This window comes from Martes martes (assembly GCF_963455335.1).
Source record: "Martes martes genome assembly, chromosome: 12".
NCBI lineage: Eukaryota > Metazoa > Chordata > Mammalia > Carnivora > Mustelidae > Martes > Martes martes.
The window spans coordinates 82,210,644-82,233,152 of NC_137900.1; the positions used below are offsets into that span (position 1 = coordinate 82,210,644).

The following is a 22,509-nucleotide window of genomic DNA, read 5'->3' on the forward strand; positions in this document are numbered from 1 at the left end:
GTTCTCGGGGCTGCTGTGTCGAGGAATTCAATTGTGGGTCTCCAGGGCTCCTCTCGAGTCACCGAGAGACGTGTTGTCGGGAAGGATAGTGAGAGTACTTTGGTTTGGAAGGTAAGGAAGGGCTGCAGTTTTTTGAATAGATAACATTGTGGGGAGACAGGATAATCCAGAGGACAGGATAGAGAACAGGTTTTGAGACTCAGGTTCAAATCCTGGCTCCCGCACTTACTAAGGGGACTCTCCCCCGTTCTCATTTGTGAAATGTGCAGGATGGTGCAGATTAATGAGATCAGGTGGGGCACAGCCACTGCTGTTAAAGGTGGGCACCGGCCTGGGAGTGTGGGGATTACCCTCGGGGCTCCCAGCAGGGAGGTGGGCTGGTGGGCCAGGGTGGTGTGAGCAGGGGGCTCCCAGGCGAGCTGCAGGCCCTGTGCCCCTCCCCCCTCCTGCTCCCTCTCTATATGTTTAGCCCCTGCAGCTGCCCGCTCTCAGGTGCAACTCCTCGGCCCACGTGGTGATTAATTTCACCACCGGGGAAATTGACACAGCCTCCTGAATTCAGCTGCTGGTAAAATTAACTCACCAGGGACAATGGAGCTTTCTCCAAGGTCCAAATTGTTCTTATTGCAGTTTGTTCTTGGCCTGAATCCAGCCCAAACAAACCAGGCTGCTCCTGTACCCCCAAAAGAGGAGGGAGGGCCTTCACCAGCCCAAGGTTGGGAATATTTTGCCCGAATCTAAACTGAGCGGCAAAAATCTACTTTGCTTTTGGTTACTGTGTTCGTGGACAGCTGCGGGTGACTAAGTGAATAGCCAGCCAGATTCCCAGAGCTCTGTGGGCCCTGCTGTCAGGCATGCCTGGGTTTACCAACCAGACAGACCTACGATGTAGCAGAATCCAAGGTGGATCACCTCAACCTTCCAGCTCATGCCCTTGCCAATGACAAAGTTGTGCCCACGGGCTGGGCAGTACCCGTGTTCAGGACACTATATGTACCACTTCCCCTGCTGGTTCAGCTGAACCCAGCTCTGACCTGCAAGCCTCACCTGGGCTCTAACCACTCATTGATGACAGACTCCCCATCCCGCATGCGCGTGGGCACGCGCGCATGCACATACACACACACACACACACACACACACACACACACACACACACTCCTATGTGCTTATGTGCATCTGTGCACATCAGCCACATGAACGCAAAGCAGTGCTTCAAAAATCTGCTTGAGACCAGCCACCGAGAAACACCCAAGACTCACTGATTTTTGGGAAAGGTCTTATTGTTCAGCAAGTTCCAAATTTTGAGGCTCATGACTGTAACCAGGACTGGGCAGAGGGGGGACTGCCGTTTCACGGGCACAGAGACATAACGAAGCACACCACCTGGGACGAGGCACCAAGCCTTCTGCTGCCTCCCCGGGAGTGCGCTGAGCCATCTCGTGTGCAGACGGGAGCTTCCGTGGAATCCATTTGTGCAACTTCTCCAAAAGGGGGTTATTGCGTTATTTTATGGTGAAATCTGAGTTTCCACACACCGTTATGTATTAAAATAAGGCACATCTCTGCAAATATTTGTCATGAAGAAAGCTCAGACGACAGGAACCCAGGCAGAGCGGGTCCCACTGACCCCCTTGCCCCGCCCCCGTACTTCATGGGAAACCAAGGCCAAGAGGCAGGAAGACCAGCAGGAGTCCCTGCCCCCCCAGCCCAGGCTCCTGCCCCTCCTCTCCCAATGCCCCTGGTTCACACAGTTACCTCAGTCATCGTCGTGTCCGCAGGGCTGCGGGGCAGCAGCGAGAATACAACAGGGCAGAAAAGGGTGACTTGAGAAACCTGGAGGGAGGGGAACTAAAAAGACAAGGAGCCCAGGGTTAGGAAAAGACCTCCAAGAGGTCAAAGCAGAGGAGGGGACAAGGAGCAAGCAAGCTGACAGAGAGGAGGCGATGGTTCAAGGGCAAAGTGTGACAATGAGTGGGTGGGGAGGAAGGGCAAGGTGACATGTCCCCCATACGGACACTGAAGTCTGCGGGATGACGGCCGGCATGGGCCCGGAGGGAGGTGGAGTGGGGATTCGCCATGCTCCCGATGGCAGGCTGCTCTGAGGACGCCTGCCTGCATGGGGCCACAAGGCAGAAGGAGCGGAGCCGAGCAGAGCCTGTCCTGCCGGCAGGGCTGGGCGCACCTGGGCTGCCAGCGCCCCTCTGGGGCATGGCGGGCTTCTGCGGACAGGGCTGAGCCCCACCCGGTTTACTTCTCAGAGCCATCACGAAGCTCAGGACAAAGAGGATGATTAACCACGAAGGTCGATGACAAAATTGGACCAAACCACAAGGCGGTGTTATGGGACAGTAGAATGGAAAGATCACCGTCGTCTTGGGGACACTGCAATGACAAGTCCCCGCTCCAGACCTCGCTTGGATCTCTCCTCCTTGGGAAGGCATCCCTCAGGGGACTGCCCTGGGACACGATCACGCACTGCCCAGCGCAGGCACCGGAGCCTGGCTGCGCCGTAGGGTGTCGTTCCTCTCTGGACACCTGAGGGACCTTAGCAGAGAGCCTGGGAGGCATCCGAGGGCCATGCCACTCCCAAGACCCCGGCCTGTCCCACTCTGGAGCTCAGGACCCGGGCTTCCAGGTTCTGCACGGAGTCACTGAATCACCAAGTCGAAATGACTCATTCAGTGAGGTCCCCCACCGCAGAGCTGGCTGAGCACGAAGCCAGTCTGAGGTGGACCCGAGGCCGCCACAGTGAGGCCACAGCCCCGAGGTAAAGGGCCCAGCGCCCCAGAGCTCGGGGCCTGCTCAGAGCCTCGCAGACGGGCACCCGAACGCTGTCTGATGACGCCCCTTAAGCCAACTTTAGGAGAGAAAACACGAAGTGGAAAGCACATTTCCTTCAGCCAGACAGTCCTTTTCTTCCCTCAATAAATCGAAACCACACTTGTAACAAAGCCACCGCAGGAGCTCAGTGGGAACCGCAAGCTTTATTGGCTGGAAATTCTCCTCAGGAGCCTGGTCGGCTGGGACTGGATGTTCCTGGATGGGCACCCCCGGGCCTAAGCTAGGAAAAGGGAGGGAGAAAAGGAGAATTTTAGGCCCCACGGAGAGCTTCTGAAGGAAGATCCCCAGCAGAGTCAAAGGCGGAACTGTTACTCTGAAACTACTTTCAAAGACACACTGTTTAATCACTAAATATTTACAGAACCCAGCGCCGATGAGATCATATTACATCCCCTCATTCGAGAGAAGTTTATCAAACACCTACTACGTGCCAGGTGCTGTTTGCTGTACTTCTCACTCATAAAAACAGCAAACAAATGTAATAATTAGAATAAGCCGTGAAACCACGCCATGATAAAATGAAACCTTTTATGTGCTGCTGGTGGAAAAACGCAACTGTTTGTGGAGGACCTGCGTCCTGGTGTCACCTTCAGCTTCATTTTTCAAAAGAAGTCCTCTCCTGCCCTGTGCCCGCCCCCCATGCCCCGAGAGGGCTTTCAATAACAGAACGCAAAGGGGCATTACCTCCAGGTTTCCTCTGGCCTTCCGAAGGATTTTGTGGGTTACGACCACTGAGAAGAAAGAAAGAACAGGACTGTTAGACACAGACGCTCAGGGAGACGGGGTAAAGGCCAGCTGCAGGGAGGAAGCACCCCCTGAAGCCCAAAGGGGTCAGGAAGACGTGTGGACAAGCCCGAAGCAGCCAGACCTGAGAGAGGTGTGCAAGGCTCCATCCACCCATCACAAACTCCAAGACCAAAGAATCCATGGGGGACCAGAGCCACAGGCTAAGCCACAGGCTCACAGCAATACCAGCCCATGTTACAGGCCTGGCAAGGCCTGCGGATGCCCAGGCTCTCCACGTGAGCCCAGGGCTTACGTCTATGGGTCTGAGGGGCGATGGTGGGCAGAGGCCTGTGCCTGACTGGCACCCACACGCTTTGGTCTCCTAGGCCCTCTGGAGGCACAGCTGTGGGAAGGGGGTCTGCCCAACTCCAAGCAAGCCCATGTGCCAAGGCCCAAGGCAAGGGTCACAGGTAGTTCTAAAAAGTCCATTTTTACCTTAAAGCAGGAATTTGAATCAGTTGGGGGAAAGTATGAACTCTGGGCATTTTTTCCTCTTTAGGTGTCTTTTAGCTGGGAGAACTCGACATAGTCCCCTGGATGGGAGGATTCCAGGGGTTCCACAGATCAGATGCTCTAAGCTGTGTGCAAGGAAGATGCCCAGTGTATCAGAAGCCCCGGGAGAAAGCAGGTGCCTGCCTTTCAGGGCAACAACTGTACAGTGAGACCACGTCCTCCCTGAATCCTTCTCTTGTCCAAGACACACACCAGCAGCGGTGGGAATGCTGCCACGGAAGAGATTCCTGGCCCAATCAGGGGTCCGTTCTAAACATGCCTCAGTGAGGATCATGAAATCCACGGGCTCCCCAGGTTAGACAGAATCAAGGTTTCTGGAACTGGGCCTTTGGCCAATGGTGCCCCAGGATGAAACAGACTCCCTATCAATGCACACACAGCGCAACTCCCCAATGGCTCGTTCAGAACAGGAGCCATGTGGTGGCCTTGGGAAAATATTTATTTCTTGCCTCACAAAAAATTTCCATTGAAGTAACAAAGTCTGTTTGCAATCTGTGACACTGGGGTGGGCAGGGGGAGAGGGAGGAGAAAGACAGCCAGTGTGGGCTTTGTTTTTAACTGGCCAAATTCGATTTCAGAGGTGCCCACTGTCTCTCTGCACCCTCCCACCCGCCCTGCTCCAGGGCAGGAGTTCTGCACCTGCGTCCGGGGTTATGCTTAGGAGGGGTCCTAAATCCCTGGAAACTATGTGCGCGTCTTTGCATGTGTCTGGGTAGATGCGCTCTGGAGAGAACTCCTACCTCTTCCGAGACTTGCGAAAGCGCCTGACCCAGAACAGATTAGGTACCCCAGGTGTGGAGGTTTAAAATCATACCAAAAGGGGACCAGAAGTACCAAAAGCACAAGACTCCCCCTGAGGAATGCAGGCTCACCTGCCCCACGTGTGAAAGGGCCTCACATCTGAACAGTACTGCTCACCTTCCAGAGCCCGGAAATCCCTGCTGCCAGAAGCAGCCCGAGAGACGGAGCAGTAACAAGCTCATCCCGAATCCAGGCGTGCCCAGTGCTGAGGCAGGACTCGAACCCAGGACTGTCCAGCTCTGTGCACCCCCACCTCAGCAGAGGGCTGACAAGGAAGACACCAGCTTCGGTGTCTAGCTCGGGACGGGCAGTTTGCCAACTGTGACCTCAGGGAATACTGCAAGCCTGTCGGGGCAGCATCCCTGGGTCAGAGGCTGGAGGGGAAGCCGTGGTTCCCAGTCACATGACAAGGGAATGGCAGGGGTCCTTGGGTCTCACTGTGACAGCTTTCCTTCCTTTCCCCTGCAGACTCTGGGACCAGACGAGGTGTTCCGCTTGACCCAGGCAGAGACCAGCCCCGGGCCCTTGCTCTTCATGGTCACCACGGCCGAAGGGAGGGCACAGAGGAGGGGACACTAAACCCACTTTCGCTTCATCCCTCAGAGCCAGGAGCAGACCTGAGGCTGGTAGGGTTCAGGGCATCTCCAAGGGCCTGACTCACTGGGATGAGCTGAGCAGCCCGGCACTGGAGTCATCACAAGCCAGGGTCGGCCGCCAGCTGGGCCACCTTGGGCAACCCCTCTCCCGGCTCTGAGCTGAGTGCTGAAGGCACGGAGATGGGTGACATTGCTTCAGTGGGGACAGTGGTCTGAGATTTTTGTGGTTCTATGAATGGTTTGCCACCCGTACACAGAGACTCCGGTCTGAACTCATGGGAAAGAAGAGGCAGAGAACTAGCATTTGTTGGGAACATGCTCTTCCTGAAGAGTAACGTTTAGGTATCACTACCATCCCAATTTACAGATAAGAAAACTGAGGCACTTCTTACTAAGTTGTGATTAGAACCCAGGCCTGTCTGGCCAGCCCGAGTCCTCTGGGGTTACAGTCTCTGGTTAGAGATGAGGAATCAGAAGCTCGGGGAGTTGGAGTCATTTATTCCAGGTCACACAGGGGTACAGAAATCTGATCTGTGCTCACTAATGACTCCAGGATCCCTGACACGGGGCTCAGAGGCGGGACCCACCACGGAAGCTTGCCCATCTGGACCTACTGACACTCCCCAAATATCCTCACCGGCATGAGGGGTGAATTTCACGTGCCCCGTGACTGTTTGGGGGCTGCCACAGAGAGATGCCACTGCAGAGTCCCAACTGTCCCTGACTTGGCGTCTGTGCAAAACTGCCACTTCCCATCCCCGCCACCCCGGGGCTCTAACCCAGTGCTCCACAGCCGCCTCACGCATGACCACGACCGGCACTGTTCCCCAAAGGCCCCGCCAGTACTTCTACTCTCTGAGTGATGGGAAGCCCAGGCCAGGACCCCGTGATAGCCACCACTTGGCCAGAGCTGGCTCCTCTGTCTGCCCAAACCATCCCCTCCCCTCCATGCCCCAGCCCTGTCAGGCATCCCTGCTGTCATCAGGGAGACCGCCACAGCCCCCACAGACGTCTCTCTGCCTCCTGGCCCCTCCCTGCTCAGCCACAAGGACCTTCTAAGATGCACTGGACCACATCGGCCCCTGCTGCTCATTCTGGAGTCTGTCCACAGGCCCCCTGTGACCTGGTCCCTATTTAGCTCTTTCGCTTTGTCTCTCAGAGCAAATCCCTTGGCATATCCTAAGTACATTCCTGAATACTTAGTTCTTACCCTCGAGGCCACCTGCCATAATCCTGTCCCTACCCTCCTCTAACTCCTACTCATCTCTCAAGACCCCATCAGTCAAGAGCCTTGAACCACCTGAGGCCGCTGGGAACACACTCAGTGTGTTGCCCTGCAGCTGACTTTTGCATCTGCCCCACAGCTGACTTCTGCGTCTGCCCATTAAGTAGAGCTCTGTGCTGGCAGGAACCATCTCGTTCACCTCTGTACCCAGAGCCTGGCACGGGGGCGGGGAGGAGCAAGTTCGCACCTGCTCCAGGACTGAGCCTCCTTCTTCCGCAGTTCCAACTCTGCTGGTCTCGCAGAGTCTGTTTTCAGAAGGTTCCTGGGTTGGGGGGTGGGAGGGGGAGTGGATAAGGAGAACTCCTACCTGACAACCCCCTATGTTCTGTGCTTCTCAGAAATGCCCCAGAAATGTAGGCCTTTGATAAGAGAGCAGCACGGGGCAGGCTGGCGGCTCCAGAGGAAAGCGCCATGGTTGGTGGCGCTCCCAGAACAGGGACAGGGATAGGAGACAGCGAGGCTCGGCCAGGGCTGTGATGCCCACAGGCACAGGAAGAAACTAGGCAGCTGCCACTCCTCTAAATACTCGGGGTGCGGGGCGCCTGGGTGGCTCAGTGGGTTAAAGCCTCTGCCTTCGGCTCAGGTCATGATCTCAGGGTCCTGGGATCGAGCCCCACATTGTGCTCTCTGCTCAGCAGGGAGCCTGCTTCCTCCTCTCTCTCTACCTGCCTCTTTGTCTACTTGTGATCTCTCTCTGTCAAATAAATAAAATCCTAAAAAAAAAAATTAAAAATAAATAAATAAATTAATTAATTAATTAAATAAACACTCGGGGTGCGGTAGTGCTGCAGGTTTCTACTGGGGACAAGGATCTGCTCCCATCATCTCCGAAGCTCCTGGATCAGAACGAGCGCTGACGTTACAAATGGTATTTAGCCTCTCTGAGCCTGAGTTTCCGTATCTGCCTTGAGAAGTATTTCTCAAAACCATCCCCTCCCCCTGGAGCCTTGAGGCCAGGCCAAGGCCCTCCTTCTGGCCTGCCCGGACCAGTGTAGCAGCCACCAGCAAGCTCCAGTCCCAGCGACCCCTCCCGCCTCAACCTTCCACCTGCGATCTTATTCCAGGCACGTGAACTGGCGTAGGCTTCTCACACACAAGACCTTCTTTCTTGCCTCCCTGCCTCTGTCCATGCTGCCCCCTTTCCATCTGACCCACACCCACTCCTTCCTGAAAACTCAGCTCAGCTGTCCTGTGTCCAAGAAGCGGACCCTCCAGGACAGAATGACGCTCTTCCCACGCCCCTCTCAGTGTTCCCTGAGACCCTACCCCACACACATTCCTGTCAAAGCACACGCCATGCACCTGTCTCCCCAACAAGATGACAGTGGCTGGCAGCACGTGGGCTCTCCACTGAGGTCTGTTAAGTGAATTTATTTGTCTGCAGGTCAGAAAGGACAAAGTATGAAAGGAAACCCATAAATAGGAGGCAGAATGACAGGTGATCTGGGCTCCCAAGTGGGTGTCCAGGACGGGGTTTTTAGTCCTCAGAGGCGTGAAGTGGTCGGACACGGCGGCCCACCCCCCACCGCTCACTTACGCTGATCAAAGATGACTTTTTCCTGGTGCTTGCTCAGCTGCAAAAGCTTCACAGAGTTTTGCAACTTCTTTTCTTGTTCAAACAGCTTTTTGTGTAGTTTGGTGATCTCTGCCTTCATTTCTCCAGTCTCAAGAGAAAAGGAATTGGAAAAATGAACAAAGAATACAAAATATCCTATCACATAGGAGAGAATTAAAACGCACACAAAAAGATGCTCAACCTTACTAACAGCAATATTTGAATGGAAACTAGAAGCCGTTCTCTGCTGGTCAGACTGGCAAAACCAGGCAAAATCCAGCAGGGCCAGGGTGTGGGGCGAGCACTCTCGAGAGCCTGGTGGGACTGCCAATTAGCACGGTGCAGGTGGAACGGCCGGCAAGACTTAACCAAACTGTAAGATGCGCTTAACCCTTTGATCCAGCAAGTCTACGCTTGGGCGTGTACCCCTAGCAATAACCCTGTGGGTACACGACGATGCCTGTGTTCCTGGATGCTCATCTCCGCACCTTCTTAGTAGAAGCCAGTAAACAACCTGGTTTGCTTCGACAGGGGTCTGCATAAAGAAATCACGGTACTCACATACAGTGGCATAATTTTGCAGCTATTAACAATGATGTTGGAGGGGCACCTGGGGGGCCTCATCGGGAAGTGGCTGCCTTCAGCTCAGGTCATGATCTCGGGGTCCTGGGATCGAGCCCATCATGCTCCCTGCTCAGCGGGGAATCTGTTTCTCCTTCTCCCTCTGCCCCTCACCCCTCCCTCACTCTCTCTCTCTCAAATAAATAAAATCTTTAAAAAAAATGATGTTGCAGAACTCTATTTATTGATGTTGAAAGATCATAATTAGTGACAAAAAGAGCCCAGAACTGCTATTGTATACCAGGCATCCCTGTTTCATAAAACTGAATACACAGATCTATATCCGCAGATGTGTATGTGATGTTTAAAAAATGTGATGAACAAAGAGAAGATATCAAAATGCTCACAGTGACTTATCTCTGAGACGTGATTTGGAAGTTTTATTTTTCATTTTTAAAAATTTATCAGAATTGTTTGAGGGTTTTTTTTTTATTAAAACGATAATGCTCATTAAAACAAAAATTTTAATGATAAAATTTAAAAAGAGAATATAAAAGTATGATTAGGAGAGTATGATCCCTGGTGAGCTTTTATCCTTCCCAGGCCTCTAACATGAAATGTACACACCCCACAGCCTCCCTTAGCCAGCCTCCGCTGAGCTGGTTCACAGAGTTAAGGACACTCCTTTCTCCTCATCCCCGCCCTCTCCCCCCCCCCCCCCGACTGTAAGATGTGCCGGCACAGGCTACACTCTGCGACAGGGAAAGACCTCTGTTCCCCAAAGGGGAGACGTCGGGCTGCCGCTTACAAGGAACCCCACTTTACTTTGTTCCCAAACTTGTTTATGGTGGTTGCACTTGCAATCAGTTATGGGATTTAATTAAGCGTTAAGTAAACCCATGAAATGTGTATATGGAAAGAGAACTGGTTGTATGAAAACTAACATATGCCTCAGGAAAGACCTGATAAAGGCAAGTCACTAAAAACCACATTTCTGGCAAATTAGGTGTGGGTGAATCAACTATGAGGGGTGTGGGAGGAACGTAGTCTAGAGAAACGCTGTATTCGAGTTGCTTTACAAGTGTCTACGCTTTTTCTTCATCTTAAAGAAACAAAAATCGGAAGTGACAGACATACATTATGGATGTGGTTTATCAAAGAAAGGAGATGTGAAATTCTCACCAGCAGACCCACATTCAAAGAAAAGGCCCTGGCCCCACATCAAAAGAATGGCAAACGAATGTACATTTAACTGTTTTCAGTTAAACTACACTGTTTAAGGTATGTATCATCTCCTGATTCCCTGCTTTAACCTACTTTCAAGATTAGCCAACTGTGTCAGCTACAAGGACGTCAGCTGTTCTTCCAAAACAGAACTAATTTAAACTTCAGGTTTTCTCTGATTCTCTTCCTCGCATTAAGAGCCCTCAAAGATTTGTGTCCAGGTCATGGCTTCCTAGACCACACATTCTGGGACAAAGTCATTCTCCGCGGCTGTAGAACCGGGATCATCTGACCGCATTCATCTAGAGAGAGATGCAGAGGGGATGAGGCCTGAGGACGGACCATGGTTTCCTCACCCCTGCCTGGCTGACCTCTAGTCCTCTGTCAAAAATCAGCTTGGGCAACATCCCCTCCGGGAAGCTTTCCTTGAGACTCCTCCCTACCAGAAGTCTAGGTTGGTTACTGTTCCTTTGGGCACTCGCTACTCCCAGTCCTTTCTTCGTCATTGCCCATTTCGTATTGAATTTAACTGATCATTTACTTGTTTGCTGCTTCTCCAGAGACTCAAGTCTTCCCTCTGACCCCCAGTGCCTGGTACAGAGTAGGTGCTGTGAGACCCTTTGCCGACGGTAGGTTAAATTTTCACCTGCACTCCCAACACACCCTGTCCATCTTCTATCCAGCACCTAAAACGAGGCATTTTAATTCTGCATGTCTGCTGTTCCTCTGAACTAAAATCTTCACTTTTACAGGATGACTGCACTGTGGAGAAAACAAGAGGGCTCCAAGACCGGCTCGGCCCCTTCCAGCTGTGATGATGACAAAGCAAGGAAGTTTCAGTTCTCACGTCTGGAAAAAGGTAACATAATACCTCCCTTTCTGGAGGCTCCCGTAAGGCATGAAAGGAGATGGGGTGTGTACAGCACAGTGCCCGATACTGAGGAGAACCCAACAGAGCAACTCATCCCTCAGGCCACGGGGCCCCGCTCAGAGCTGGAAGACATGCCCCTCCCAGGAGGTCACCCACTGATCGGAAGTGTTCGGTCTGCCTCCCGGAGCTGGCTTCTTGAATTGTTTTTTCTGTTTTATACTGAACAATCTCGAACATTCACAAAGTAGAAAGAATGGGATAATGAACTGCTGGCTTTAGCGATTATCAAACCACCGCCAAACCTGCTTCATCTATGCCCCTGCCCATCCATACCCTAAAAGTATTTTTAAACTCATCCCCAGAAGCCTATCATATTTGATGTCCATAAAATATTTTGGTATATAGTTCTAGAAAAAAGATTCTTTAGAAAGAAAAACAACATTGTCACCACACCTAGACAATGACAATAAAAGAAGATGTGATGTGTGTGATATACACACACATATATACACATACATATACATACATATATATAATGGAATATTACGCAGCCGTTAAAAATGAAATCTTTGCAATGATGCGGACGGAACTAGAGGGAATTATGCTAAGTGAAATAAGTCAGTCAGAGAGACAATTATCATATGATCTCACAGATATGTGGAATTTAGCAAACAAGGCAGGGGATTATAGGGGAAGAGAGGGGGAAAAAATGAAACAAGATGAAACCAGAGATAGAGACAAACCATACGAGACTCTTAATCTCAGGAAACACACTGAAGGTTGCTTGGGAGGAGGGGGGGATGGGAGGGATGGGGTGGCGGGGTGATGGACAGTGGGGAGGACATGTGATATAATGAGCCCTTGGGTGTTATTTAAGACTGATGAATCACAGACCTGTACCCCAGGAACAAATAATATGTTATATGTTAATTTTACTTAAATAAAAAATTATTTAAAAAATAAAAACTGCTTAGTATCACCATGTACGTCAGGAGATATATTTCCCTGAGCCTATCATTTTTTTGAACAACTGGTCCAATTCACCAGCATCCAAATGAACTCCACATTTTGCATTTGATAGGTCTCTAAAGTTTCTTTCAATCCAGTGGTTCTCAGGGCTACCAAGAGGACTTCTAAAAACAGACCACGGGGGCCCACTCCCAGACTTTCAATCGGTCTGGGGTGAGGCCCTAAAATTTGCCTTTTAAACAAGTTTCCAGATGGCACTGATGCTGCTGGCCCAGGGACCATGATTTGAGAACTGCTGAAAATCTCGAAGTTTCACTCCCCCTTTCCCCTCTTTTCCCCCAGGATGAAAAGACCCTTTACACTCATATTGTACATTTCCTGTCCAACCTAGAATCAAACCATTTCTCCAAGGAGTCCTGGTTCCTGTTGGTGGGAAAAGGTATTTAGAAACCACGATTTGGCACTAGAGGTGCTCATTGGTACTGGAGTGGACATTTTTAAAGACTAAACGTGTTTTTAATAGGAAATATATCACATACTGATATTTCTAAATCAAGGATGGCAGGATTTTTACTTCTTTGTTTTTAAATTTTTATCTCTTCCTTGATAATAAAAATCTTAACCTACTTAGCTATTTGTTTTATCCTGCAATAGAAATTTAACAGTTTTAAAATACCAGTACCAACATCACATTAACAGTATCATCGCTGAAAACAATTAAAACATTTTTTTCAGTCCTTTTTGCCCTTAGAGTACTTCTAATAGGGATATAGTCAAATTACTGTGGGACGCCTGGGTGGCTCAGTGGATTAAAGCCTCTGCCTTCGGCTCGGGTCATGATCCTAGGGTCCTGGGATCGAGCCCCACATCAGGCTCTCTGCTCAACGGGGAGCCTGCTTCCTCCTCTCTCTCTGCCTGCCTCTCTGCCTACTTGTGATCTCTGTCTGTCAAATAAATAAATAAAATCTTTAATACTGTGTTTTAGTCTTGAAATGTTTCCTTTTTGCATGGGTATGCCTTCAGTACTATATCTATAGTAAGGTTTGTTTCATTTTGCTATCAATTTTAAGAAACTGTTTTTTTCCCATCTTGATTTATTTTTAATTATTTAAAGCGTTTATACAGTTTCAACATCAAATTTACAAAACGAGATCTTTCCAGAGAAATCTGCTATCCATGCCCTTCCTTCCTCTTCATCATACCCCTATAAGTAGCCTGTTTTCTTGTTATTGTTATTGTTTAACCTCCCAGTTAAACAAAATTTTTATAAACAAATATGTATATATATTTGTATCTCTTCCTGCAACTTCCTTAGATAAACCAATGTATATGACACACACTTCCCAGCGTAATTCTAGGGATTGCAGGGGATGGTATATTAAATGCAAAAGGCAAATTAATGACACTCAGAGAAAACCCTAGGTCGTAAAAAAAAAAAAAAAAAATTGGGGTTCCTGGCTGAAAACTTGTAAATCTGCTTTACACACATTTCACACTAAGAAAAAGGCACTGTATGAAACACAGGCAGGGACAGAAAAGTGGCTTGAGGCAATTTAACACATCACAGGGGGTCTGTGTACACCAGCAACCGTATCAGACTGACTCCAAGGTCCTTTTTCTGGCTCTAAAATTCTATGATGCTAAAATGAGCATAATCAATTATATAAGAAGCGCCTGGAAAGAAGGGTGAGTCATCACAAGCACTGGCCAGTCCCCGGACTAGTCTCCTGGTGGGGGGCAGGGCGGATGGATGTGACTATAATTTATATTTACACACACAAAAGAAAGAAGAACTACATTCTGTCTATTTAACAGACATTACTGTGTACTGAGGACAAAAACATTGCATCAAGTTTCATCCACATTGTGCTTTAAAAATCACATGGGCAAGTACTTGTTTGGGAATATGAGAAAAAAATTATTCACTAAAAAATATGAACAAAATAAACATGGCCCTTCCTGGGAAACAGAGAGACACAGTCATTAAACAGACAAATATATAATTTGCGACATATGATGAAGCAGAAGAGGGCGCTGGGCCTGGGTGACCGGGGAGCCCTCTCTGACCCTGAAGTAAGATGGAAGCTGAGACGGGAAAGGTGAGAAGCCAGCCAGCCAGCCAGGAGGGAGCCCGGGCAGACAGACAGTCAGAGCATCTGTGTCATCGAGCCTAAGATGGAAAGAGCTCGGTGGGTGAGCAGAAAATGAAAGGCCAGTGTGGGTCTGGCACCCAGTAGGCCCTCTTCCTCTCCATGGCCCCACTGGCTAAAAGTGGCCTAAACATGATTTCCCTGCAAAATGACTGGTTACCTACCTCCCCGAGCCTAGGGCACCCAAACTTCCTCCCCAGGATCCCGGAGGGAAATCACAGGACAGGCTCATTAGAACCTTCCGAGCAGAGAGAGCTGTTTCGCCACTGCCTCTTTGTCACGGCTGAGAGATCTGAGAGCTGTCAGAAAGGGTTTAACTAGATGAGTAACGACAAGGAATGCAAATTTTCCTCCGCCTTCCCGCTGGCCTTTGGCAAAAATTTATAGGTTGGATAAATGCAGGGGGCAATATCTATCAGACCACCAAGCAAAGTTCTAACCCTTCCTTCCTCTGCATGTTCTTCCTTCTGGGAGGCTTCTCGGATGACCAGAGAGGTTGCTCGCCGTGGCATGACACCAGCTGTCTCCTGCTGATGAAAACCCAGGGAGGGCCTCCACTCTGCCTGACTCCTGGTTTGTGCCATGAAGGATGGGAATGAGGATGGTTGTAGGATCAACCATTCTTAACTCGGTCACGTTCAAGTTGCTGCAAAGTCAAGCTTTCGAGGGAAATTTCAATGATTTTATAAGAAATGATTTTCAATAGTTAAAAAAACAAACTTTCTAAGTAATTAAAACAGACTGAAACTAGAACCCCTACAGTATGACTCTGAAAGCTACCAAAGGAATTAGATGGTCCAGAGAAAGGCACCCAAAATGCAAAAGATTTATAGTGGAAGGGAATGAACTAGTCTACAAGGACAAACTAGGGCTTAAAATCTACAAAATGAAAGCATGCCCTCTGGATTCAGATACTTGTGCTGCCCGAATCAGCTCTGTCACCTTGGCTGGGCCTCACTCGAAGCCCCTCAGCTTCCCCGTGTGTAAGACACAGTTAGGACTTCCCTCCACAGAGATAAGCTAGGAATGGGACCACAGTCAGGTCAGGACCACAGGCTGAGCCCACAGGGGTGCCGGGGGAGAAGGCAAGAACACACTCGAAGCAGCCAGCACAGTGCCTGACACGTCACCCTTAAACACGGCACCTCCCCCTCCCTCTGACGTGTTCCCCAAACTGAGGGCACGTCTGCCACGAGCAAGGTCCCGGGCTGGAGACTGAGACCCAAGCCCCAGTGGCATCCCGTAGCCTCGGGGTCCACGTATCACCACCTACCTGTTCACACTGAAGTGTGCACTGGCCATTTGTGGGGAGTGAGACCCTCCAGAAAAGCGTCAATAATCTCGCGGCCTCTTCAAGGATCAGCTTGGCTGTGCCCACACTGGTGACAAACCTGTTCAGAGGTGCCAAGTGTGGACCCTGCACAAGGGGCGGGGGGGTGGGGGGGAGAGAACGTTGTTATGTGCAGTTGAAAAAGATTATGGACAAGCCAGCTTTAATGGGCAGCATAAATCTCCAGACCGTAGGCTTGTGCCCACATGCCGGGCGGGAGCCCGGTGCCAGACGACACCAATTTATTGTTCCTAAAGACTGGTGAATCACAGATTATGAGAGAATTTCGGTGGTGATTTTAGCCCAATCAATAACCATGATTAATAACCACCTGCGCTAACTGTATGTACTACGCCAAGCAGAGGGAAGAGGGTCCACGGAGGGCCACTGGCATCGCTCTACCCCACGGAGCCTCTCCCGAAGGCAAATGGTGCCAACAGCAAGGGACGCAACACGAACGCTTCCGTCCTCGGCAGCCCCTGCTAAACGGCTCTGCGTGTTGCCAACATGAAGTCGGGGCCTCGTAAAGTGTCCCTCACCCTCTGCCGACACACGCGAACCCTAACTGGGGGATGTCAAGGGCAAGAGAAAGCCAAGAGCATGAGTCAGAGAAGGGAAAACAAGATACATTTTAAAAAGAGAAGAAAAGAGCACTGTCTCCACAAGTAATAAAGTCACTACCAAATAAAACGACGCTCTCCTTTTAGCGGTCAAATGGGCAAAAAGCCATTTGTAAATAAAATCACTCCACGAAGAATATGGTGTAGTGAGATCCCCTCACTTGTAAACAGGGACACATATTTTTGACAGTAGAGCATCAACAGTTCTCCCCAAGAGCCCTGAAGGGTTCACGACCTGGGAGCTTACACACCAGCAAGTCACCCCTAATGAACTAATCAAAGATGCCCTGAGCGATCCGTTTACAAGGATGCTCGCCACATCCTAAATGTCGAAAATAGGGGCCAAAGAGTAAATAAGTGGTGTTACAGCCACATACTGGCTTATTTTTCAGCCAGTAAAAGTTCTAGAAAAATACTGAACAGGATAGGAAAATTGCTTATATGTTAACTGAGAGTCAAAATATGAAATTCATGCAGAGTCAGTTTTACTAAACTTTATGAATGAGCAAGAGAGTGTTTGTGTATATACGTATATATCAAAATTTTAAGCACTGAACACTATGTGATGTTTTTATGTTCTTGTACAATAAAGATTATGATCAGAAAAGAACAGTAATCCTATTAGCATTTACTAATTCATTCAACAAACATTTACCATGCACCAACTGCACACCAGGCCCTGTGCTAGGTAGTAAATATGCAACATTGAGTAAGAGAGACACTATCCCTGCTCTCTTAAAGTTTATTGTCTAGTGAAATGTAAAAAACAGAATGACTTTTACAGTAGGGTAAAACAAAATAAAACAAAAAGGCAAATCAGGTACCAGGAAGCCGGGGGACTCAGTAAGGACCTGAGAAGAGGGACTAGAAAACGTGACCCACGGAAGCTTGGTGGTTGGGTCCAGTCTGGGAGGACAGAGAAAATGTGACCCCCCACCCCTGGAGGAAGTGAGTGAGTAACTTTATGACAAGCACCTGGCACACGGGTCCTCAACAAAAGGTAACTTTAAAGTGAGGAGGACCCAGTAGGATGAGGCAGGAAGGAGTGACCCCAGGGAAGAGATCGCACATACACAGAGTACAGACCTCAGTAACTGTTCCTCCCACAGAACAGCCCCAGACTGGACTTGACCTCTGAGCTCTCGTGGGCTCCATTTCCTGGTCCCTCTTCTCAGGGCCTTACCGAGGATGCAGGCGTCCTTTGCCTCTCAGAGCCCTCAGGCGGCCCCTTCCACTTACTGCTCCCAGTGAGCAGCCTCACTCCCTCCAGCCGTCAGTCAGGTTACCTTTGTTCCCAGCTCTGGGCTTGCGGGCCGGGGAGCCTCTTGGATCTGAAGGGCCATCTCAGCAAAGAGCTTCTGGCCCTGGCCAATCTGCCGGCACAGGGCCTCGTAGTCCCCAGTCAGGCCCAGGACGTGGCAGCCACTCGTGTTGGCCCACAGGCGGCGGCCAGCAACCAGGTGGGACACACATGGGTTGCTGGTGACCGAGCTGCCACTGTTGCAGGAGAGGGAGTCCGTGTCATTTCCAGAGAGTGGAGGAGTCTCTGAAGCTACAACACGAGAGGGAAGACGTCAGAGCCACCTGGGGCCGCATCCTGTGTTCGATGAGCTGCGTTCGGCGGTGTTGAAGCCAGGTGCGAGGACAGAGAAAGGCCTTCAGGCCCAAATGCCACCCGTCACAGCACAGGGGGGAAGTGGCCTGGGACCTTCGTCTGTCTGTTCCCCCACCCTGGCCTTATTTGTCTGATGGGAGAAGCTCGATTCAGGTCAACCAACACTTATCAGGCACCCACTCTGCAGAGACCCCTGATCTACACAGACAAATCAAGCTAGTGTCTGCACTCCATGAGCCCACGGTCTAATCAGTCACCACGCGGGAGGTGTAACAGCACAATGACGAAGAGCCAGAGCTCAGAGGAAGAAGTAATCAATTCTCTGTGCAGGAAGAGAGATCAGGAAAGGCTTCCTAGGAGAAGCAACAATTGAGCTGGTTGAACAAGAAGCAAGAATTTTACACTAAACAGAGGTAAAGCATGTTGCTTTTACCTTTGCATCAACGAAAGTACTGGTGAATAATTCTGACGGGGGCCTCTGGAAAGGCACTGCACCAAGAAGTCTGCATTCAGGATGAATCTCAGGGAGGAAGGAGGATTTGCACAGGCAGAGAATGGGACAAGGGTGGCTTGGAAAAGGACGGAGCCGCACCACACGGTCCCAGCGAGAGGAAAGTGTGGGCCCATCTGCAGGATGGGGACCCCTCTGGATGGTCACACGTGTGCCCACTGGGGCGCACGCTGGACGCCTTAAAGCCACACTGAGGTGCTCACACTTCCATCTGAGGCAACAAGGACCCAGTGATGCTGCTGAGGTCAGTAACCCCGAGGAACAGATTAACTGGTGTCGGGGAGGAGCTCACCAGCTAGACATGCTGAGAACATGAAGCCCCAAATCCTGACAAACACTTTCCTGATTTGGGACCAGGGACCCCCTTTCATTCCATTTAAAAAGTCCTACTGCCAAAGCCAACCCCGCCGGAGAAACCCGGACTTCAGCTTCTACCTGATCGTGGCGGCACCACCAGTGTGGAATCAAATAGGTCACAGGAATCATCTCTCGCCGTGGGGCACGTGTCACCGCCTACGAGACGCAGAACAAGAGACAGAAAAGAAACTGTCATTGGTATTGGAGAAAGAACTGAATGAGAATACAGTAAAGTACCAAACACACACAGGCATCCACTCAAATCTTTCCCGGGACTGGGATCCCCTCGGCAGGACCCCAGGCCCTGAGACTGAGCAAGCCCAGCATCCTCTCTGGAAGGACCCCCCGTCCAGCAAGTAAACAGGCAGCTTCACTGGTAGATGGCCAGGACTAAGGGAGGGAAGCATGGGGCCGTGGGGTCCTGGGGAGGGGTGCAGGCCCAGAGGAGGGACAAGCAGGTGGGAGGCTGAGCCCAGGGCGCAAGGCAGGGCCGCGGTGGGACGCGAGGCTGGAACCATGAGGACTATGGGGACCCCCTCGAGGGCATCGGGCAGGGCAATGCCGAGCTGAGGGCAGTGCTCTGGACTGGAGGAGTGAGTCTGGAGGTTGCCGCAGCTACCCGAGCAAGAGACAAGAGGGACCCAAAGCAGAGTTTAGGAAGTGGAAATGATGTCAGGAGGCAAAGCCAGTTGGACGCCATCCGAGATGACCGCCACACCATGAAGTCTAGAGTGTGCATATATCCGACTCTCAGGAGCGCCGTGGGCGGGACGGCACTGTTTCAGACCTTGGGGAGGAGCAGACGACAGAGGGACAGGTGACCCACCCAGCACTAGCAGAGTGTCGGCAGCAGAGCAAGGAATGTGCCCAGCGTCTAGGCCTTAGGATGGCTCACCAGCTCCTTCTCGCCCAGGAACCTTGGGGCACCACCGGGAGCCACCTTCGACTCGGGGTCCAAGGAGCTGGCCCCCAAGAGGGATCACTTTCTGCCAAAACCAGCCATCTTTAGAGCAGAACTTTTGAGTAAGTGCACTAAATATGATCCTGAAAAGGCTCGTGCGGAGGAAGAGAGGCCGCTGCTGACAGAATTCCCACCTTCACTGGAGGACACCTTGGCACTGAGGCAGCCCTGTGAATTCTGAACACACTGTCCTGAGTGCCTCCTGCGAGGCTGCCCCACGGCTGACCCTAGACAAATTCCAGAAGCAGGCGAAGGTTGTTCCACAGCCGCCTCCCTTCAGCTGCCCCAGGTCTGCCTCCCAGGCAGCCCCGGCCCTGAATCGTCTCCCTGCCCCGAACTCCCCAGCAGCCCCCACAGACCCGTCGGTCCCATCTCTGCCACACCCTAAGAAGGGCCAGGAGCAGACCTATATTTAAAGCAGAGATACCACTGCCAATGGACAGCCCATGCAGAAGGCGGCAATATGGCTCCTTTCCAACCCTCTGAGATTCTGCTGGTAGGATTTTTATCCTAAGAATGCTGTTTAACAGCAAAAATCACATTAACGTTGACGTTTATTAAAGCTCCAAATCAGAGACCACTTTAATAATCACCACGGTAATGGCTTCGTGACTGAGGATCATCTGAAAACAGTAATGAGGAAGCCCGTGTGAAAGGGTGGGAAATACTTTTGATGTAATATTGGGCAAAAACAAAGACAGGAGGCAGAATGGCACAAAACCCAATGCGAATGATGTAAGTTCATGCCTGCATGTGATCGCCAAATGAAGAGAAATATGCAAAGCAAAATATCATCATTCTGTAGAATCGTGAAGGACTTTTTTTTCATTTTCTTTTTTTCATAACATCACATCATCTTCTGGTGAAAATTTTAAATTCCTTATCAAGGAGAGATCAATAAACCAATCACTACAAGTTCTAAAGCATGCTGACTGGGTGCTCTCTAAGAGATTTTAATTTTTTTTAATTAAAGGCAATAGACAGAATTCCCAATCCCAGAAGAGACTAAGTCCAAACTTTTCTATAGTACCTGTCACTTGTCTATAAAGTGTGCAGACACTCCCTGTCCCCCAGGATGTGCGCACCCCCCGGCCCTGTGTGTCTCAGGACACCTGAGGCTCCAAAAAGCCAGGTGCTGCTCCAGGTATAGCACTGGTCTTGGGAGCTGAAGAGTCATTCTAGCTCCAGTACTGCCACCTACTTGCTGTGTTGCTTTGGGCAAGTCCAGTACCCTCTCTGGGTCTCAGTTCCTTCACCCACAGAGCAAAGAGGATGGCCCGGCCGATTGCCTAGAGCCTGACAATTTGCTGGCTTATTCCTAGCCCGGTGCTGGGCAAGTGACAGCAGAATGACAAGAAACCCTTGTCCCTTCTCTGCTATCCTACACAGCCTAGTAGGGCTAGACAATAAACCCATGAGCAAATGCAAAGCAGAAGCAGTTTTCGAACCCACCAGGATGCTTTACGGCTCCTACAAAACACTGAGAGCCAGAGTAAGATGTTTAGAATCTCTCTGAAAGGCAGTAAGTAGGACGAGGAACTAAAAAGGATTTTTAGCCGTGGAGTGCTGTAGGCAGGGCTGATGGAAGCGGGGATGAGACTGGAGGTGGTGAGAATGCTGGTGGCCCAAACCCGACTTCCCTCCACCAAGAGGCCCCCAGATGGAGACTACACTATCCTGCCGAAGGCGACAGCTGAGCAGCGGTCAGGCCCCTGGCTCCCGGGGCAGCGGGTGGTCTGCTGTCAGCGGAGGGACACCTCCGTGGGGCAAGGACACCAACCAGAAGCTCCCATGTCCCACCGACACACGCGGGGCCGCCATCTCCATGAGGAGGAGCAGGGGCAGTACCGTGCTTGTCCGGCTGCGGGGGCCACTCCGGGACGGACAGCGTCTGGAGAGCCACGGTGAAGGCCGCTTCGTGAGCCTTCTTCCCCGCCACCGCCAGCTGCTCCTCCAGCCTGCCCTGCAGCGCGCTGTTGGTCTCAATGCTCTTTTCCAGCTGCCCCCGCAGAGCCTGGATCTCTGTTAGGAGACCACGCAGGTCACTGAAAGGGTCCTGCCCCCTCCAGCCTTCTCCTGATGCCTCTGCTCCGGCCTCTGCAAGCAAGAGCCAGGGGAACACTTGACGGCTTCCGCCACCAAAGGGTTAACCATCAAAGGAGCTCCACAGTGTTTTAAACCCACCACCACCCTCCCCTCCCTAAGAACTAGGTACAATTTAAAATAACAACTTGACTTTAAAAACAAAAATATTGGCAGACTTAATTGCTGCTATTCCACAGGCTAAATAAGAGCTGGAAATTAATTTTCACTTCTGGCCATAAAAGCCTAGCAAATTGCACACCAAACCCCGAAATTATGTCTAGTAGTAATAAAATCTATTTGGGCTAGAATTATAGAATGAAAGGGGCTGATTTTAAGAACCACAGTATATTAAAAAGGCACAACAGCAAGAATAAGAAAAGCAACTTGAGGAGAAAATGGAAGGTGTGAGGTGACCCTTTTCTAGATAAACTTTCAATAGGGAGAAATCATCTGGAAAATTAGTTTAAAAAAAAAGTGCTACCACACCTCAAAACTGATTCTAAAACATCAGAGTTTGCAGTCAAGTCGCTCTGATCTGGTATCTGTCAGAGGATCCGGGCCAATAACCATTTCCACAGCAATGCCCTGCATGTGGTAGGCGCTCCAGAATTATTGGCCAAATGAATGGGCAAAAAGAAATGCACTCTAGCAGAAAACTCATAATCAAATTATTCCTTGAGTGTCTGCAACGTCCCACGTACTGGGGTAGGATGCTTTCCATAAATGATCTCACTGAATTTTCACAACTCCACAGACTAGCTATTAGGAGTCACGTTTCATGGAGGAAGAGCAGGCCCAGAGGGGTGAGGTGACCTGCCAAAGGTGGCACGGCCAGGAGGCAGGGCAATGAGAATCCAGCTCCCGAGCCCAAGTCC

General features: G+C 50.6%; 1 protein-coding gene across 1 annotated transcript in view; it reads right to left on the minus strand.

The window, feature by feature from the left end:
- Nucleotides 1–1,263: 1,263 nt before the first annotated feature.
- Nucleotides 1,264–22,509, minus strand: part of CDK5RAP2 (CDK5 regulatory subunit associated protein 2) — a 170,196-nt gene continuing 148,950 nt past the window's right edge. Inside the window, exons 32-38 of the mRNA XM_080819542.1 lie at nt 21,398–21,646; nt 18,667–18,744; nt 17,392–17,657; nt 15,429–15,572; nt 8,363–8,489; nt 3,529–3,575; nt 1,264–3,064 (exon numbers count right to left, since the gene is read on the minus strand). Coding sequence (XP_080675668.1) covers nt 3,008–3,064; nt 3,529–3,575; nt 8,363–8,489; nt 15,429–15,572; nt 17,392–17,657; nt 18,667–18,744; nt 21,398–21,646 — 968 coding nt within the window. The 3' untranslated portion in view covers nt 1,264–3,007. The remainder of the gene's footprint in view (nt 3,065–3,528; nt 3,576–8,362; nt 8,490–15,428; nt 15,573–17,391; nt 17,658–18,666; nt 18,745–21,397; nt 21,647–22,509) is intronic.